The 14,753-nt window shown below is 47.0% G+C and overlaps 1 protein-coding gene across 3 annotated transcripts in view; it reads left to right on the plus strand.

Annotated features, from left to right (window-relative positions):
• Positions 1-11,934, plus strand: part of ARHGEF12 (Rho guanine nucleotide exchange factor 12) — a 73,564-nt gene extending 61,630 nt beyond the window's left edge. For all 3 annotated transcript variants that reach the window (XM_039721847.1, XM_039721849.1, XM_039721850.1), the window contains 12 exons: positions 239-339; positions 796-873; positions 2,061-2,136; positions 2,533-2,700; positions 3,160-3,247; positions 3,976-4,065; positions 4,203-4,279; positions 4,624-4,851; positions 6,830-7,324; positions 9,100-9,413; positions 10,105-10,177; positions 11,091-11,934. In XM_039721847.1, the coding sequence (XP_039577781.1) occupies positions 239-339; positions 796-873; positions 2,061-2,136; positions 2,533-2,700; positions 3,160-3,247; positions 3,976-4,065; positions 4,203-4,279; positions 4,624-4,851; positions 6,830-7,324; positions 9,100-9,413; positions 10,105-10,177; positions 11,091-11,101 (1,799 nt within the window). In that variant the 3' untranslated portion in view covers positions 11,102-11,934. The remainder of the gene's footprint in view (positions 1-238; positions 340-795; positions 874-2,060; positions 2,137-2,532; positions 2,701-3,159; positions 3,248-3,975; positions 4,066-4,202; positions 4,280-4,623; positions 4,852-6,829; positions 7,325-9,099; positions 9,414-10,104; positions 10,178-11,090) is intronic.
• Positions 11,935-14,753: the final 2,819 nt, after the last annotated feature.

Consider the following 14,753-nt stretch of genomic DNA (forward strand, 5'->3'; position numbering starts at 1 on the left):
GTAACAAGGCCCTAAAAAAGGGAGAGTCACAATTGTATTGTGTGTAATGATGTGCAGGTCACAATCAATTCTCTCCTGTCACAAATCTCATTTTTATCACTGTTACATTGCTTTTGTTGATGACTTCTCTGGGAGTTTAACTCCTCTTTGTCCAGTTTGAGATCAGCAGACTGCACTGCAGGGCTGCCTGGCCAAAGCTGTGCTGGAAGCACTTTCCCACTCCGTGTTCTTCTTGCAGAGCTGCCTGAGGAGAAGGAGAAAGTCAAGAAAGCAGCAGATCACTGCCGCCAGATCCTCAACCACGTGAACCAGGCTGTCAAAGAGTCGGAGAACAAACAGGTGGGAGGCCCAGAGTGAACACCCAGGGCTGGGCACGGCAGTAAAGCTGCACTCTGGGCAGTTTTGCTGCTCCAGGTGACCATTCCCTTGCATTTCCTGCAGCACCTGGAGGATTATCAGCGGCGACTCGACCTCTCCTACTTGAAGCAGTCAGAGGATCCCATGATGGATGAGTTCAGGTCAGACTGCACTGCAGGGCTGCCTGGCCAAAGCTGTGCTGGAAGCACTTTCCCACTCCGTGTTCTTCTTGCAGAGCTGCCTGAGGAGAAGGAGAAAGTCAAGAAAGCAGCAGATCACTGCCGCCAGATCCTCAACCACGTGAACCAGGCTGTCAAAGAGTCGGAGAACAAACAGGTGGGAGGCCCAGAGTGAACACCCAGGGCTGGGCACGGCAGTAAAGCTGCACTCTGGGCAGTTTTGCTGCTCCAGGTGACCATTCCCTTGCATTTCCTGCAGCACCTGGAGGATTATCAGCGGCGACTCGACCTCTCCTACTTGAAGCAGTCAGAGGATCCCATGATGGATGAGTTCAGGGTGAGTGGGAGCATCAAAACCAGCCCTGGGTGAATGGAGTTTGCAGCCCCATCGTTCACTTTGTGCTTCTTGTGGTGCACAATCAAGTGGTCTTTGGAGATAAATAATTCTGTATGAAAATGAAAACAGTTAGTCTCAGAAATGTGAGTTTTGCCACTTTCCTGAAGATTTCTGTGGCTCTAACAGCTCAGCTCTGCACATCATGGTGCTGATGAAGCTTGTCAGCTCTGTGCAACAAACCTTTATGGCCTACAAGCTCAAGCACTGTGTCCCAGAAGAGATATATCTGGTGGATAATGAGATTATTGTGGGTATTTATCTCATATGAGTGCATGTTGTTGGAACTGGGGAGACCTTGGAGAGCCCTGAGGTGTAACAGTGGAATTGGCTTTAAAAGGAGAGCATGTACAAAAACGTGGGAGATCCACAGAGCCAAATAAAACCTGAAGTCCAGTATTAAAAATACTCAGTTCCATGGCTCCTGTAAATCCCTGCAGTTCTGTTGGAAGCTGGTTACCTGCTGGTTGCTTCCCCATCTCCCTCAAAGTCAGTGTGACTCAAAAAACCCCAACTTTTTTATAAAACTGTGTCATGTATCCTTCCCCAAATAAACTTGCAAGCATTCAGCAAGGGGAGGAAGAACTTCTGGCAGCTACGAAATCTCGCTGTCATTGATTGCAGACTCTGAGACTTGGAAGGGATGAATTGTGAAAATTGTCACTTCTGCTTGCCTGCAGATCTAAATGTCACAAGCACTGAAGTGCCTGAAGAATCCATTGACATTACAAAGCCTGTCAGATCGTTGGGATGATTTGTAAATAATTTGTAGGCACACTTGACTTGCAAATCGAGTGCTGCAGCATTAATCAGTTGTAATGCTAGAGCTGAATATGGGGGATTGGAAAAACTCCTCCTAGGAAGCAGGTGACATCCTCATGCCCCAGGAGCTTGACTTGGAGGGAGAATTTTCCACTCTGTGGCACTTGGCATGTGGAAAAGAGCAGTGGAAGGGGAGAAGTGATAAACAGCATCTCTGACAAGATTTTGGGTTCCCTGCTCCATGTTTCTTTTCCCAGCCTGGGTTCAGCTGCTTAGCTCCAAACTGGAGTCCCTCTGGCATTGCTGTGTTTTATTTCCTGTGTTTCCTTCCATGGAAATGTCATTTTTTTTCTTTCCTTTGGTGACAGAACCTGGATCTAACAAAGAGAAAGATGCTCCATGAAGGGCCCTTGACCTGGAAGGTGAATCGTGACAAAACCATCGGTGAGTCTGGGCCATCCCCCATCCCCTGGCTCTGGGTGAGTTTGCTGGGAAGGAGAGGAGGGAAAAGCTCTGCTGCAGCTCCCAATTATGCTTCTTACTGCCACCTCTAATAATGCCTGTGTGCTTCTCTGAGCTGATTAAATTATTCTTGTCAATTCTGAAATGTGCTGGAGTATCATTAGGGCCACGCAGGGACACAGCAGTCAGTCATGAGCTGATCCAGTTCCATCTGTAGCTTTCTGCTGGAGTTTTCACCAGGAAGATTTGCAAGCTTTGCCTGGAATGGCACAGCACTGATTGCTGCCTCTGCATGAGTAATCAGAAATGCAGTTTTTCTGCTTTCTGATGGGAATGGTTTTAACTCATTCTGGGCTTTTTTTTTTGCATTCTGGCTAGATCTGTACACTCTGCTGCTGGAGGACATCCTGGTGCTGCTGCAGAAACAAGATGACAAACTGGTGCTGAAGTGCCACAGCAAGATCCTGGCATCCACAGCTGACAGCAAGCACACCTTCAGCCCCATCATCAAACTCAACACTGTGCTGGTTCGCCAGGTGGCCACAGGTCAGTGCAGCCCACTGAGAAAGCAAAAAGAGAAGCCAAAAATAAAGATTAGCTCAGTTGAGGAAGATGATTTTGTGTAGATTTTCAGAGCAGAACATGGAAAACTGCGTAGGCTTAATTCTTGGTTGTCCAACATCGTGCTTAGTATGGATGAGCTGTTTAACTTCTTTGCATCAGTAATAGGCATTTGCTTGAGTTTTAAATAGACTTCTAAATGAAAGTACTCTGATTGTGTTAGAGGAAAAGCACTCTGGAAATTATTAGAAGGGAAAAGAGGAGAAATGGAGCTTTTTCAAAATGGGTTTTTTCCTCTGAGGGCACATTTCTTTGATAGGACAAGGTCAGTGTTTCTGTATTAGCGTTGGAAAGTTATCTCACGGACTTTTTCCTGGCTTTGGGCTGGGGTTATGTAGGAGTTTTTGGGCAGCTGTTTCAGTTCCCTTCCCTGTGTTGGTGCAGATAACAAAGCTTTCTTCGTCATCTCCATGTCGGCGACGGGGGCTCACATCTACGAGCTGGTGGCACAGACTGTCTCAGAGAAGAATGTGTAAGTCCTGGGGTCAATCCAGCTGCTGCTGGCTTTGCTCTACCTATGACACCTTTTACCCCATGAATTCCCTGAGTTTCTTCTCTAAATTCAGCTGGAAATCTTGTGGTCTCTGTAAGAAGCAGCCACGGATAGTCCCTCCTAGCTGGCTCACTCCACACCCCTTCCTGACCTCCAAAATGTTTTTATTTACCTTTAAAAATCTGGTTTTTTGGGCCTGACTGCCAGATCAGACACAGAAATAATCCTGCATCTTCATGCAGCACCAGAGATCTTTGCAGATTTACATTCTGGCATCATAAACACCCCACTGCAGGAATTGGATTCCGTGCCTAAAAGCTTCATTGGGAAAAACTCTTTTGTCCTAAGAAATACCCAGGGATAGATGTGTTCATGGGATACATCCTGTTGTTGCATCTATGCACTTCAGTGATGTGGGAAATAATGCTTTTCATGTATTTATATATCAATTAACTGGTTGATCTGACGAGTGATAAGGTCCTGTCTGTCATTTCTGTCTGCTGAAGAGCATCCAGGAGAGCTGAGCTTTCTGCTGTGGTGATTTCAGGGTGTTCCTGGGGGCTGAATGTAACAGAACTTTAAAAAAAAGACATTTCTTTTTGGTAAAAAAAGCAGTAATAATATCAACTGGGTTTAAGAGGATTAAATAGAGAAATGCTCATTGTGCTTCACTTGCTGCATGGTTTTATTTGCTGTTTCTGCTGCAGCTGGCAGGACCTCATAGCTCAGATGGCAGGAACTGTGAAGATGGGCAGCAGCAGAAGAGTGATCCCACTGCCTCAGTCAGGCCCTGGCGAGTAAGTCAAAGCTGCAGGAGGAAGAAAAGCTGATTTTTCTTTCTCCAGCACCTCTTTTCCTGCTTACAAATTGCCCTCCAAAGCATTCTGCTGCAGATGAACCTGACTGAAAGGATGTGTTTGTTCCCTCTCTGCAGAGAGGAGCGTGAGGAAGAGGAGCAGCAGAAGCTGAAAGAGCAGCATGACATTCCTGCCAGCAGCCTGCAAAGTCCAGGTAGAGCAGGGATTCAGGGGAGTGGAGCAGGAGATTTGCTCCACAGAGTGCAGATGTGCCCAGCCACAGCCCTGGGGGATTGGGGACCCTAGGGCAGCTTGGAGATTTTCCTGGAAAGGGATGATTTCTTTACAAGTCATTCAGAAAAGTGACGCTGAACCTCTTGGAAATGCACCTTTTACTGTTCCCATCTGATTTATAAACTGCTGGAGAGTCTTTTTTAACCCTGGAAAGAGCTGGCCTTGTAGCAAAGCCAAGCTGAAGAATCTTAGTGTTTCCAGAGTGGAATTTTCTGCAGTTTTATCATCGTTATTTCACCTGAATTTTTGTTTTCTCTCTTCTAGATAAAGATTTGGGCCTGGAGTCTCCCTTGATACTGAACCCTCAGTCCTCTTCACCCATCATGTCTGAGAAGGCCAAGGTGGAGGGGCTGCTGGGGGCTGAGGGGCAGTTTGAGAAGGTGCAGCAGGCAGAGCTGGCACTGAAGGACTCCTCTGCCTGCTTTGAACACCCAGCCAGCAGCTCAGCCTCACTGCCAGAGGGGCAGTGGGCACGGGATGCCCTGAGGAACTGTGAGTACCACCCTGGGGTGGCCTTTGGAGGTGGAATTTGGTCAAAGAGCCCATTTCCATTCATGATCCATCCCCTGGGCTGGATGTGACAGCAAGTTCTGAATCCATGTACTGCCCCTTCCTTGGGCTTTAGGCATCTCCTGGTTTTTCTGGGGTTTTCTCTATCAAATGAGGGTGATCATGAATTTCTACCATCCATGGAGTGCTTTGATGGCAGAATTATATTGCAGAACCTAGTGCACAGTGCCACTGCTGGTCAGCAGTTTTTAAAGACAAGGCAGTCAGCCCTGGCTTATTTCTGTAGCACTGGAGCAGAACTGGAGAGGTTGCTGGTGTTGCAGAATACAATTTTCCTTTTTTTTTTTCTGTAAAATCCTGCAAACTGTTAAGCTCACTTATATCCAGACTCAGATTTCTGAGTACTTGGGAGGTGATTGGGTCTAATTGGATCAACACTTGTGTGTGTTGAGAAGTTTTCCTAATGGACAAATCATTGTTTGAAATTGTTTTTAAGGTTTTTAGTCACTTCCTCTGCTCTCAGAGGAGGAATGCAGGGCTCTGCAACCTGCTGGATCAGCTCTGGCAGTGCAACTCCTAAATAGAACTCCCTAAAATTTGAATGAATTCATTAATCCAGAGATCTCTCCTTGGCAGCTCTGGAAGGGACACAAAGTCCCTCAGTTGTACTTGGAGGGAAGAGCCTGTGGAATATTTGCTTTTACCAAAATGCAGAACTCTCTCTCACATCCTTGGCCCCAGTTGCCTTTTCCATCTCTCTGTCCAAGCAATGACAGTTCTCTGCAGTCTCAGAGTTATCTCAGCCCTTTAATTCCATTTATTCTCCTTCTTAGAGGATTTAAAGTTCTTTTCTAGTTCTGAATATTGGACAGATATTCTTGGTACTTGTTTTAAGAGACCACAGCTAAAATAATCTTAGTCTGGGGGTGTGTAAGGACACTTTTAGTGACCCTGCAGCATCTCCTGAGTGTTGAGAGTTAAAAGAGCAGCTCTCCAACATTGTGACAAGAGCCTGAGCTGAGTGACAGCTCTGCTGTGTGACATCACTGCTTTTTTTGGGTGCTGCAGGAGCATTTTGTGGTGAGGAGGAACAATCTGGGGCTCTTGACAGCAGCACGTTTTTGTTTGGAACAATATGTCCCTATTATGAAGTGTTTGGTTGGGATAATTTGGGAACTAAAGGAATGTGGGTTGAAGTTCAACCAGGCATAAATTTGCATTGAATTTTAGGGAAAATGTTTCTTAGATTTTTTTTGTCCTTTTTTTTTTTTTGCTGACATTTCAAACCTGAGTGGAATATTCCCAATTTCCTTGAGGTGGGAATCCCCTGCTATAACCACAGCTGTGAGCTCCTGTGCAGGGTGAAACCCAGGCACTCAGGATAATTTATTTTACAATTTTCTTGGAGAGAATTTCTTTGGTTTTCTCCAAGGAGATGCAACTTGTCTTGACATATTTTAGGGTAAAACAGGGGAGTGAGGCTGGAGCCTTTAAAACATTTATTTTTATCCCTGTTTTTCCAGCCAAGAGCAAGGAGTCACACCTCTGTCAGAGGGTGACCTTTGTGTCTGCTTTAATCCCTTCTGTGCTCTGTGAGCCTTGCCTGCATTTGTCAGGTGCCATTAGTGCAAGAGCAGGATTTCCAGACATTATGATAGAAACAGATTTTGGGCAAGCAGGAAGGGAGCTGATGAGCTCACAGAATATCCTGAGCTGGAGAGGAGCCAGAAGGAATTTTAGGGAAAATGCTTCTTAGCTTTTTTTCCTTTTTTTTTTTTGCTGTCATTTCAAACCTGTGCGGAATATTCCCAATTTCCTTGAGGTGGGAATCCCCTGCTATAACCACAGCTGTGAGCCCCTTTGCAGGGTCGAATTTGAGTCATTTTGTCACTTGGAGTGCAAATCCTGTCCCGTTCCCCTCATCCTGGAGCTGTTTGCTGACCCTTGCCTGTCCTTGCAGTGGGGCTGCTGAAGCAGCTCTTGGTGCAGCAGCTGGGCCTGGCAGAGAAGGGCACCCTGGAGGACAGACAGCGCTTGCCCAGGTTCAGGAGCGTGTCCCAGGAAGCCCAGACTGAGAGTGGCAACGAGCTGCAGCCCCCTGAGAGCAAATTGCAGCAGCCTGGAGAGGACAGAGCCCTTGGCAGAACTGCAGAGGCGGCGGGCGGGCACGGCGCCCGGACTGCAGCCGAGTGCCCGGCCTCAGGGGATGCCATGCAGCTGGTGGGCACCGAGCCCCCTGCCCGGGGCGCTTTGCCCATGGACAGCATGAACCTGGAGGGCTCCAGCTCGGAGCTGGAGGGGCTGGGGGCCGAGGAGAGCGGGGAGCATTTCTTCGATGCCCGGGAAGCTCACAGCGACGAGAACCCCGGCGAGAGCGAGCTGCTGGACAGGAAGGAGGAAGAGGAGGAGGAGGAGGAGGAAGAGGAGGAGGAGGAGGTGCAAATTCGGATCTCAGGTGAGCCTGGGGCTCTCCTTCAGCGGGTGATGGCCTGGCCAGGTCCTTTAACACTTCACTTTTTGCTTGACTGGGTAGGACAAGAGCTGCCAGCTCTCAGCAGGTCATTTTAGCCCTGTGCAAACATGGACCTGGTTCATTTTTCCTGTGCTGGAGGAGAAGCTGAAGTGCTGGGGACACACCCTGTGACAAACTGGAATTGCAGAGGCACCAGGCACAGGCCAAGCCCTCAGTTCTGGCCTGGACCACTTCATCTCTCTACTGCCTAAAGGGAAAAGCTTTTCCCTGGAGGCAAAGCACTTTTTAAAGCCCTTTTCCTGATCAAGCTTCAGGAAAGAAACTCGGAACTTTAATTTTACACTGTAATAGTCTCCTGTAACCTTACCACACTCTGAACCTCTGAAAAGTTTATTGTTTTATTAATTTTATTGTTATTGCTGCTCATGGACTATTTGACAGCTTCCTGAGCACACCAGACTCAGCACAGAAGCTGAGGTTTATCTCATGTGCATTTTCTACTAGAAGCAGCTGCTGTCAGGTGGGTTCAACACTGACAGCCACACAGAAGTGCCTTATCCATAAATATGCTCTTATTTAAAAATTGGATTATATCCACGTGGATAAGCCAATTTATGACTGCCCCAATGCTGCTTTCCAACTACACAGTGCAAATAACTTTTCTCACTGAGACATTTTAAATTATTAAAACTGAGCCAACAACTTGAAGCATCTAATTTATTTGTCACCTCTTCCACTGTTTACTTTTTTAACTGTATGGGGACATCAGAATGAGATTGATCTGTTTTTAGTCAATTCTGAGTCCCCTGTGCTGGCTTTGCCTGTGCTATTATGGAAAAATTCATTAAATGGACTCCTCTTTCTGGGTGCAGGTTGTGAAAACATTTTCTGTCTGTAATTACTTTACATTTTAGCATATCAGCAAGCTCTGCTTTAAACCTCACCCATCTAAAAGCATCCTAAGTGCCAGGGCTGGGGAGTGGAGTTTGGGGATCCAGCAGCTGCGTTTGTCAGGTGCCATGAGTGCAAAAGCAGGAATTTCAGATAATATCATAGAAATTGTCATCCTTTCCTGCGTGCCCAAAATCTCTGATATGATAATATAATAATATCATCATATCAGAGATTTTGGGCAAGCAGGGAAGGATGAGCTGACAGAATATCCTGAGCTGGACAGGAGCCAGAAGGATCATTGGGCCCAGGTGCTGTCCATTTAATTATGGCCTTTTTAAATGTACAGTCTAAAAACCATCCCTGATCTCTGAGCCTGTGCAGAACCAGCTGAGTCTGACAGCACCACTAATCTTCGGGGTGTTCCCAAATGGTTTTTCTCAGGAGATGAGCTGTGGGACATCCCCTCTAAAAATCTGCTCAAACCCCCCTGAGCCCTGAAGCTTCTTGGGAGTGGTTGAGTCAAAGCCCATTGTCTCTGCAGGGAATTATTTGATTTTTCTCAGGAGATGGGCTGTGGGATTTCTTTTCTCAGCAGATGGGCTGTGGGACATCCTCAGTAAAAATTTGCTCAGACCTCCCTGAGCCCTGAAACTTTTTGGGGACGGTTGAGTCAAACACTGTTGTCTCTGCAGGAAATGATTTGATTTTTCTCAGGAGATGGGCTGTGGGATTTCTTTTCTCAGCAGATGGGCTGTGGGACCTCTTTTCTCAGCAGATGGGCTGTGGGACACCCCTCTTCTGTCTGTTAAACTCTGCTCCAGCCCCGCTGAGCCCTGGAGCTCCAATCCCCGCTGTCCCCGCAGGAAATTATTTGATCCTCGATGGATACGGAACAGTGCAGGAGAGCTCCACGGACGAGGAGGTGTCAGCCCTGGTCCTGCAGTGCACCTCCCACAGGCAGCCCCCCCTGGAGTGTCCCCAGCAGCAGCAGCAGTGTCCCCTGTCCCCCAGGGACGCCCGGTCGGACGGGGGCAGCTCGCCCTTCCCCGAGGAGCTGCGCTGGGCAGGGCTGGAGGAGCCCTGTCCCTTCCTGGGCAGCCCCCAGCTCCCTCTGCAGACCCGAGTGCAGCTCATGCAGTACATCCACAACATCCAGGATGCCCTGGAGAAGCTAAAGGTCCGTTGCTTTTTGTTCTTCTTTACTACTATTATTATTATTGTTATTATTGTTATATTATTATTATTATTATTATTATTATTATTATTATTATTATTATTATTATTATTATTATTATTATTATTATTATTATTATTATTATTATTATTATTATTATTATTATTATTATTATTATTATTATTATTATTATTATTATTATTATTATTATTATTATTATTATTATTATTATTATTATTATTATATTATCATCATTGTTATTATCATTATTATCATTGTTGTTGCTGTTGTTGTAATTATTATTATTACACATAGAATGTTTGATGGTCACCTGAGCGTTCGATCGTTTCCGTACAGTTTTGGGTTAGAAAAAAAGCTTTAAAACTGTTTTGGTGGGCAAGCACACAGATTTCTCTTCACCTCTGGCTCTTGCTCCTGGAAGGCTGTTGTACTTGCAGGGAGGAATGATGAATCTGACTCCATGTTCTCAGAAGGCTGATTTATTACTTTATGGAACTATATTATATTAAAGAATATTGTACTATACTAAAGAATACAGCAAGGATACTTACAGAATGCTAAAAAGAGAATCATGAAAACTCCTGACTCTCCCCAGAGTCCTGACACAGCTTGGCAGTGATTGGCCAAGGAGTGAAAGCAGCTGAGTTTTGGGGCTGTTGTTGCTGTTTTGCAGGAGGTGGAGGAGGATTACAGCGTGCTGCGACGCCAGGGGCTGGCTGGCTCAGCCTCCACAGGAGAGCACTCAGGTAGGAGCCCAGAATCCAGCCCAGAGCACAAAGTCCAGGCTTTGGGCTACCCAAAAACAGAGGCCAGGCAGAACTAAGGGAATAAAAAGCAGTTCTGTTTATTGAAGGGCCTCCAGCTATATTTAGGGCAGACAAAACCCACCCAAAAATGGAGAATTAGTCACAGGTTTCACACTTTTATGAGTTTGGTCCATTTGCATTTTGGGGGTGAATCCCCCAATTCCAGCTTCAGCCAATGAAGTCATTGACCCCAAGTTTGCTCCCCCAACTCCCTTTTGTTCCCATCTCTCAGCCTGAGGCAGTGAGGTGTCCTTGATTGCCAGGCCTGGAGAGGAATTGTTGTGTCTGCCCCAAATGGGGAAGCAGCAGCTCCCACTGTGTGTGGAGTTTGGAGTTCTGCACTAAAGAACTGCAGGATCACAAATAGATGGAAAATATGAAATCCTGAGGGATCAGAGGTCCAGCTGGCCTTTCCCACATGCCCAGAAAAGGTTTCACCTCCTGGAGCAGCCCGGGCAGTGCTGCCTGCAGGAAAGGTCAGCTCCACCCCTGGAGGCTCAGCTGGGCTGGTTCCTGTTCTGGAAGGTTCTGTTCCAGCTGCCCCACACCTCCACCCCAGGGTGAACCCTCCAGGCAGGCCAGAGGGGTGGGAATCCCACAGGGGGGTTCCTGCAATGCTGAGCCTGGCTCTGCTTTGCCTGGGGGAAATTCCTCAGGTGGAATTGCAGAGCTCCTGGCCCAGGGCATCCCTCTCTCTCACCACCTTTTATTCCCCTTTTTTTCCCCTATTTTTCCCCTATTTTTCCCCCTTTTTCCCCCTTTTTTCCCCCTTCTTTTCCCCTTCTTTTCCCCTTTTTCTCCCTTTTTTCCCCATTTTTTTTCCCCTTTTTTCCCCTTTTTTTCCCCTTTCCAGACAAAAGCTAGTCGTGTTTCCAGGAGTGGCTGAAGATGGGATGAAGAGAATCAGGACACAGCACCCGCTGTCTCCCCTGTGGACTCTGGGATGAGGGTTTGGAGCATCCAAACAGGAACCATTCTCTAGCAAAGTGGGCATGGGGTGCTTTTCCTGTGGGGCATCTGCACTATCTTGTCAGTGAGGGAGTCTATTCTATTCTGCTCCTCTCCTTGCTACCAGAAATTCAATTTTTTTTTTTCAGAACAGGAAAAAAAAAAAAAACCAAACCAAATGTACAGAGCTTTGGGTGTAGGATATAAAAAAAATGTATTTAGACATTTAAAAGAAAAAAAAAATCAATGTATTTATTTGACTTCATTCCGTGTATCAAAAGCACATTTTAATTTTTTAATCTGCCTTTTTTTTTTGTTCTATTTTTGGGTAGTGACAGTTGTGGCCCACCCTGCCTGGTGAGGGGACAGGGGGGACCTGTGTGCAGGTGTTTCCTCACTGGACTGGACTCTGCACTCCCTGCTGGCACTCAGACTACCAAGAGCTACTCATGAAGGTGTTAGGATGGAATTTCTGGCTGGAATCTGTCTGTATCCAACCAGCTGCATGGGAATTGCTCATGTCACCACGTGTGGAACAGGAATTTTCCATGCACTAAACAGCCAGGCACTTGAGATGGGCAAATTTTCCTTTTCCCCTTTCCCATTCCTTTGCTGGGAGAGGAGAAAGAGATTTAATTTTGGTTTTTTTCTTCTTGACTTTGTTGGCTTTGATCATTGTCTCCTTTGTAAAGTGATAAAAAAAAATACTTGGACCTGCAGCACTTTTGTAACTCTTCTCTGGATCAAAAGAAAAAAAGAAAAAAAAAAAAAAAAAAAAAAAAGAAAAAATTTTTTTTTTGAAGTGTTTCAAAGATGTGGGGCAGCTGTGCCCCTGCTTCACTACTGAATGAAACAGGGCTGCCATGGAGTTAGCCACAGGTACTGCTGATTTTAGGGCCAGTAAGTTTTAGTACCTGGAGTATGTCTTGCTGAGGGCTCGGGGTGGCTTTGGGGTTGTTTTTTTTTGGGGGGTGGGGTTGTTTTTGTTGAATTTTTGCCTTTTTTTTTTTTTTTTTGGAACTCGTTGGTGCCAATGCGAGGGAGCTCAGTGACCTGAGGAGGCTGAGGCAGCTCTTGGGCACTTGCTCAGGCCTGCCCTGGCATTTGCAGCTGGGATTCCTGCCAGGGTGGGAGTGAGGGTGATCCTGGGCCCGTTTCCATTCATTCTCCATCCCCCCGTGCTGGATTTCACACAGGAGGGCTCTGACAGCGAGGAGCTCTGCATCCCTGCACTGCCCCTGCCTGGCCTTTAGGCATCTCCTGGCTTTTCTGGTTTTCTCTATCAGAGGAGGGTGAAAATGAATTTTTACTGTCCTGCTTGGCACAGGGTGGTTCAGGCTGTCCCCAGTGTCACGGGGCTGCCAGCTCTGTGAGGAACAAACCCTCCTCCCAAGGTTTAATCCCTTTAAGGGATCCAGACTGAGCATCCTGCACATCCCCTGGACACTCAGACCTTTGCTCAGCACCAGGATCCTCCTGCCCCTCTAAACCAATTTTTTTTAATGTTTTCCCTTTAGCTGCTGGCAAGAAATCCCCTCTGTCCCTTGTCAGAGAAATCCCAGCTCTTGTTTCTTCCCTCAGAATCCTGTGGGGTGTCAGAATCCTGTTCAGGTGGCAGGAGAGGGAGCAGAGGGGATTTTGGTGTGGGAGCCAGGAGCCCTTGCAGGGTTGTTTTTCCTCTTGGTTTTTCCTGTTGTTTTAGGAGCATCACCACTGCCAGCAGCAGCCAAAGGCTGCCAGGAGCTCCCTGGGTTTTTGGGATGCACCAAAGCCTGTCCTGTTGTGTGGGATTATTGTCAGTATTAACCCAGCACTCTTCTCCTCACCTCAGCCCCACAATTCCCCGGGTTATAAACATCCAAAATTCCTCCAGAACCCCCCAGCCTGGAATGCTGCCAGGAAGAGAACTGGAAAACAGCCAGACCTGGGCTTGGACCCTTTCCCCCTCACACTCCAAAACCAGGAGCAGTTGTTGTGACCTCAGTGATCCAGAGGGTTCCCAGAGGCTTCCGTGGAGCTCAGGCTGGCTTTGGAAGAATGTTCTGGAAGCACAGCAGAGCTGGGGCTTGGGGAGGCCTGGGTGTTCCTGCTCCTTGCTGGTGGTTGAGCACAAATTCCGGGGTCTGTGGTGGTCCCTGCTGTCACCCCTGGTGGTTGTGGCAGCAGTGAAAAGTGCAGCGAGTTTGTCAATTCACTTTTTTGCCTGCTGGGGTGGCTTTTACCCCAAAACCAGCTGTGTCCCTGTCACTCAGGGTGGATAAGGGACAGTCCCCCGCAGTGCCAGGCTGGCAGAGGAGCCATCAGGGCTTGGCAGAGATTTGGGAATGCTGGAGGAGCCTGGCTCTGGGTGACAGGAACCCCACTCTGCTGGCTGTGCTCCAGCTCTGGGCCACCTCACCAGCAGGGACGGTGCTGGGTCAGGGATCCCTCCACTGGGGGGACAGGGAATGCCTTCTTCCAGGAATTCCTTCCTCCAGGAATTCCTTTCTCCAGGAGTTCCCTTCTCCAGGAGTTCTTTTCTCCAGGAATTCCTTTCTCCAGGAGTTCTTTTCTCCAGGAATTCCTTTCTCCATGGAATTCCTTTCTCCAGGAGTTCTTTTCTCCAGGAGTTCCCTTCTCCAGGAGTTCCCTTCTCCAGGGAATTCCTTTCTCCAGGAATTCCTTCTCCCTCCCTGGCACGCCTGCAGCACCACAGACCTCGGGCTGGAGCTCAAATGCACTATTCAGGATTCCCACAGTTTTCTCCTCCTTTAAGCCATAATATTTCCCCTTATTTTAAAATGAATTTATCATTTTAGTTTGCCCCCCTGGGCATTCCCTTATCCAAACAGTTCTCTGGAGTTTTTTGTCCCAGCCCCTCGTCCCAAATTTTATTTTTTTTCCCCCCTTCCCAAACAGAACAAGGATTTTTTGGTTTGGGAACAAGGATGGGATGTAAGAACATCATCTGAGAGGTCATTTCCCTCCTGCTGTCCCCCAGCTCATGGACAAGCCAAAAGCTGAAGATGGAATTTTCTGGAGTGGGAATTCCCTTGTCCTGCAGAAGATCCCTGGTGGGAAGGGAGGGCTCAGAGGATGAGGAGTGCAACCCTCGGGAGCTCTCAGACAGCACCTGGCCTGTTCCAGCCTTTAAAATCCCATTTTCTGATTGATCTCTCCCTGCTATTAGATTGCATTCTCCTGGATCCAGAATTTTCTCCCTGCTCCCCAAAGAAATCCCTGGATTCCCTCCCCTTCCCCAAAGGTGCCAACTGACAAGCAGATGTACTGCAAAAGGGATACTGCAGCCAAAACACTGCTGTTTTATTTTGAATTAAGTCTTGTGGAGCTCTCTTCATACTAGAATATTTTTATTTTCTTTGTACAACATACAATCATGTACTCTTAACAGAGATTTACTTTAAAGAGAAGAAAAAAAAAAATCTGGAAGTATTCTTTAAAAAAAATACACAAAAATCTTTATTAATAATCCTGTATTTTTACTGATCATGTTTGAATGTCTAAAAAGACTTTATTGTTCTAATTATCCAGATGTATGTTTGTAAAATAGCTCTTTTATGACTTAGCT

The sequence above is a fragment of the Passer montanus genome, unplaced genomic scaffold (assembly GCF_014805655.1).
Source record: "Passer montanus isolate IOZ18808 unplaced genomic scaffold, ASM1480565v1 scaffold47, whole genome shotgun sequence".
In the NCBI taxonomy this organism is placed as follows: Eukaryota; Metazoa; Chordata; class Aves; order Passeriformes; family Passeridae; genus Passer; species Passer montanus.